Genomic DNA, 5,000 nt, shown 5'->3' with positions numbered 1-5,000 from the left:
ATGGGATTTAATTTTATTATTGTTTTCTGCATGATTATTAATATACACACTATTAGTAGTCATAGCTTAATAGAACCGCAAAAATGAAAATCTTGTAGTGGCGATTAAATCTAGGCATAGTTTTGTTTTTGTCATCATTACAGGATTGTTGGCTTATTTCAGTTTTGCTGTCAAGTAGTCTCTAAAAGATTTTAGATATTGGTATCCATAGAATTGCTTAAGGTTGTTGTGTATCTCTTGGGATAGGCTATATTATGCTTGATTAAAAAAAAAACTCCCATTTGCGTTTTAATCTCTTCAATTTTGCGTAAGGTGTCTTTGTTTTTATTGATTTATTTTAAAGACCAGAGGGATGTGCAGCCCATTTCAAATAAGCTTTTTTTTTTTCTTTTTTTTTTCTCCCATTACAACCGCTTGATTGCAAAACAATGTTTGTGGAGTTAATTTCCTGTTTTCTGGCACATCAATTGTGTTTCGGTCATGTCAAAATTTTAAAGATTTCAAGACCACAGAAAGGGTTTTTTTGGTTAAGTGACCCGTTGTCACGTGTTTATTAAGTTGGTCTCCTTCCTCCTGTTTTATCAATTCACCTGCTGATACACGCGATAAATTGACATTGAGGTTTAGCAGCCTTTGAATTACAAAAAAAAAAAAATTTAATATTTCTCCTCTCTCTCTCTCTCTCTCTCTCTCTCTCTCTCTCTCTCTCTCTCTCTCTCTCTCTCTCTCTCTATGGTTAAAATCTCCCATTTTGCATTGAAGTATTTGGTGATAGTTTACTAATATTATTGGTGTTGTTCGATTGAGAGAAATCAGAATCTTATATACACTTAAGGATGTTTATAGACAGCTTCTTCATCACGAAGAAAGAAGGTCTAAGAAGCCATTCGTGTATGATCAGTTTTCCATGTCGCCCCTGCCATGATGCTTATTTTCTTTTGTGACCTCGTATAACAAAAAAAAAATGACTTGGAGCTATTTTTTATCGAATTTTCTATGCTGTCTTCTGTTATATACAGCTATGTTATTTCTGAAGGTTGGGGCGTCAGTTGGTTCAGTATTTCAAAAATAGAACGACTTTACGGGGAAGAGTCATAGGAGTTTGATCTGGGTGATGAACACCTGCATGTTATGGTACAATGGGTCTATAGCGGTTTGCTTTGTGACCTTGGAATCGGTCGGGAGAGTGGGGTTGGTGAAGCCTTTTTCGTGGCGAGATCTGTTGTTTAGGCACCTGGTTGCCTTCGCCAAAAATATTCGAAGGGTGTGTATTCACCCCTGTCTGTCTGGTAGTTTATTAATTATTTGTTTGGTCATTAGCAATTATATGGCTGTTTTTTGTCTTTTACATTAACCTGTGATAAGATTGACTAGGTCAATGCCAGGTCAATCCTGTTTGCATTTCTACAATAAGGTGTACAGTCCCTCAAGGCTTATCCTATGGATTGCTACTGTCAACATGTATTGAGTTTGTTATTTAAGATTCATTATTATTTTTTCTGCCTTTTTGTATTCGTCTAGATTAATATTTTTCTTTGTACTCCCAATCAGCCACAGCTGAGCCGTGGGGACATCACGCCGGACGACTTCAAGAGTGATGGATTGTACCGGACCAGGACGAAAGGACTCTTCAGGATCTGTTATCCGGACAGCAGACCCGAAAAAGGTAAGTTTCTGTCGTATAGTTTTTCCTCTTTCGTGGAGTCATGTCATTTGTAATATTATGGTTCTTAATATTTTACCTCTACGTGCAGAGGTTATTAGTTATTAGTTTATACAATTGGTATTCCATCCGGTGACTATTCTTTAGATTAAAACAAGTGACCTATACATTCGAAGTCACGGTCGAAACCCGATATATAATGTAAGTAGTACTACCTTCTCGTCAATTTTGAACAGTCAAATGATTTAATTATCGCCACTGGCATTCTTAAAGATGGCTTTCATTTGCATCTACAATAGACACCATTTAGTATCGACTGACAGCAAATGGTTTTAGCCGAGGCACCAACTTCCCCTTGTTTTATCGATTGACCATCTGGACAAGACCAGCAATTGATGACTAATATTTCATTATGTGATGCGTCATGGTATGAAGTCTTACTAGAATTTACGACACTTCTTTTTTTTATGAATGTATACCACCTACCATATTGTTATTTGCATTATTTATCACCATCCACCCTCAAGTTAAATAATTTCTTAGGATGATTAATAAGCCCAGATGAGAAAGGTGAAAGTGTGTTGACTGATAAGAGAACAACGGATATAGTTAGATAAAATGAAAAAAGTTAATGAATATTAATACCAGGGACGATAAAAACCTCGTGATCTTTTGTGTTCTCTTGATTACATGATGGAGGGTCTCACCGGATGAACCGAACTACCTGATTTGCAAGTTGTTTGTACATCTGCGGCTGAAGCTGTTTGTGCCGTTACTTTACTGTCGGGTCGGCCCGAATCTTTTTTTTTTTATTATAGTTCTGAGGTTGTGATATATATATATATATATATATATATATATATATATATATATATATATATATATATATATATATATATATATGTATACACATAAGTGAGTTGTATGTTTGTAGAAAAGTACGTGTACATTTGTAATAAATTCTTAACATTTATATTTTATTATTGTGACCGGGGGATTCCATATAATAAACAAATGGTAATGTTGAAGATATACTGTGATTTATTAAACTTTAAAACAAGGTCGAGTGAACACGTGCGAAAATAAACAAACATTCTGAAATGATGTAAGAAATCATTAATGCTCACCTCGGGTCCCATTTTCCTCACAGTTTTCGATCCACGCCCCTCAAACCCCTTCCCTATTCTCCTCCTCCTCCTTTTCCCACTCCCTCTCCAAGCCCCCTTCTCCCTCGTAGAAGTTTAGTGAACCCCAGCCACTCCTTATTGTGGGGTTTGCACATTCCAGTTCGTTTCAGTTGGCGGCTTGTCAAGATGTCCATTTTTTCTTTCATTCCTGTTCATTTAACGCCAGTTTTGCCTAGTGTGTTTTTTAGGTCATTATTCTCTCTCTCTCTCATATCCTTGTACACCTGATAACGCCCGTAGAAGGTTGATTTTTTTGGCGGAAGAAAGAGCTCCTAGCCTCATTCTCATCACCCAGACTGTGAATAACTAAAGTGGGCTAATCTCCTGAGACATGATTAACATTTCATAAAATATCCACAGGAAAGTGATGTAATGCATTAATATCTGTTAAAAATCTATACTTGTTCCTTTCTAGCGATTAAATCCTAAGGCATTCTAGCAGTAACGGAATGTGTGTCTTACAGGCATGTGTGTGTGTGTGTGTGTGTGTGTGTAGTGAGTGAGACATTGCTCATAATGTTTCTCCTCCAGATTGACCAATTCTGCATTTCCTGTTGGCATTCTGTTGATCGCTCATAGCATTTACCCCAAAAGTTTAAGATGGTTGATGTTTAAGCATTGCTTAATGGAACGAGTAATCTTAGGCCATCCTTTAGCCAAAAGCTGAAGTTAAAAAGAAAAGGTAAAGAACAAAAGAGAGATATACTGAAGATGATGAAGAAAAGAGGAATAATGGAATGGTAAAGGACTCTGGGATAATGAGATCATGTTGGGTAATTAGTTTTAGATTGAGCTGCCCTTTTGCCAGTGCAGATCCTTGTCTGATTACGGCCCGTTAGTATTTAGTAGTCAAGAAAATAATGGGCCTGGTGTGGATCTCTGAACTACCACAACCAAGTTAAGATTCGGACCTTTATGATGAGCACTCCCATCGGCAGTCTTTCTTTGAAGGAAATGGTGTGAATTTTATGTTTACCTGCATCGTTGTCATTTTATTCGTGTATTTCTATTTTGCTAGATATTGCTTTTGGAAGTTAGAAAATGCCGAAGTAAGGGAATTTCAAGAAGAAATTAAGTACATGGTCTGCTAAAAAACTGTTTTGATTCTGAACGAAATATTCAAGAAAATGTGAGCTATGATTGGAAATAAAATTGGTTAATCTTATACACACAATGAGGACTGATGGAAGGTTCCCTATAGTAGATCAAGGCGGTGATTAAAATTTGCTAGATTGAAAATTCTCTCTCTCTCTCTCTCTCTCTCTCTCTCTCTCTCTCTCTCTCTCTCTCTCTCTGAAATTTTTCCTAAGCAGTTTTGAGTGTTTGACATGCTGCTTTGATGGGCATCAAAGGGGTAGGGAGATAGTTTGGCCTGGCCCAAGCTAAGGTAAGCTCCTTGGGCATTTGTGGAACTTAGTTGGTCCGTTAGTAAGAGGAGCTTGCCAGTTGTGGAGGACGGGGGTTCCTAGCTATCCAATCTAAGGTGGGGGTTTCAGGAGGGGGAGGAGGTGAGGGGGAAGTTGAGTGTTGGCATGGAGTGGGCATAGCGGGATCCATCCTAGATCCACGACACCGGCATCATCGGCCGGGCATTCCATAGGTAGGGTAGGTTAGCTCAAGGGCATTGGATCCAAACGTCTCTGATTGGTCGGTGCGGAAAAGGCTTTTCGGCAATTTTCCTTTATTCGTTTCTGTGGCAGGAAAGGGTAGGTCTTACTGCTGTTGCTATTTAAAGTTGGGTAGTTCATTAGTTAGTTTGAGATTCCATTAGCAGTTTATAATCTAGATGAATTCATCAAGAATAAAGAAAGAGCTTTTACAGTTGTACAACCCAGTATTATTATTATTTTTAAGTTTCATCATTCATTATCTTTATTGTAAGTCGAATAAAGCCAGTAAAGGAGAGAAGAGAGAATTAGTTCAAGATTTGTCCCAGGAGAGTAGTTTCTTCTAAGGCAGTGAGGTTCTCGTACAAAAACTGTCAGTGTCAGTCATTGGCTTATTTCTAAACCTTTGAAATCTTGGCCAAGATTCCAACGGCCTTGTTTCTTTTCATTCGGAATGTCCGGATGACTAAGGAAGTGGATGTTGCGAGTGTACCGCTATCCGGACTTCAGCCCCGGGCTACAGTACCGAGAACACCTACTCAG

The 5,000-nt window shown here is 38.0% G+C and overlaps 1 protein-coding gene across 3 annotated transcripts in view; it reads left to right on the top strand.

Moving 5' to 3' along the window:
* Positions 1 to 5,000, top strand: part of LOC137653562 (transmembrane protein 114) — a 107,613-nt gene that overhangs the window by 13,130 nt on the left and 89,483 nt on the right. For 2 of the 3 annotated variants that reach the window (XM_068387068.1, XM_068387067.1), the window contains exon 2: positions 1,552 to 1,666. In XM_068387068.1, coding sequence (XP_068243169.1) covers positions 1,552 to 1,666 — 115 coding nt within the window. The remainder of the gene's footprint in view (positions 1 to 1,551; positions 1,667 to 5,000) is intronic. The other variant, XM_068387069.1, reaches the window with a different exon arrangement.

This window comes from Palaemon carinicauda, chromosome 14 (assembly GCF_036898095.1).
Source record: "Palaemon carinicauda isolate YSFRI2023 chromosome 14, ASM3689809v2, whole genome shotgun sequence".
Lineage (NCBI taxonomy): Eukaryota > Metazoa > Arthropoda > Malacostraca > Decapoda > Palaemonidae > Palaemon > Palaemon carinicauda.
Note: the sequence above shows the minus strand (reverse complement) of the source record. Positions and strands in the feature narration are given on the sequence as shown.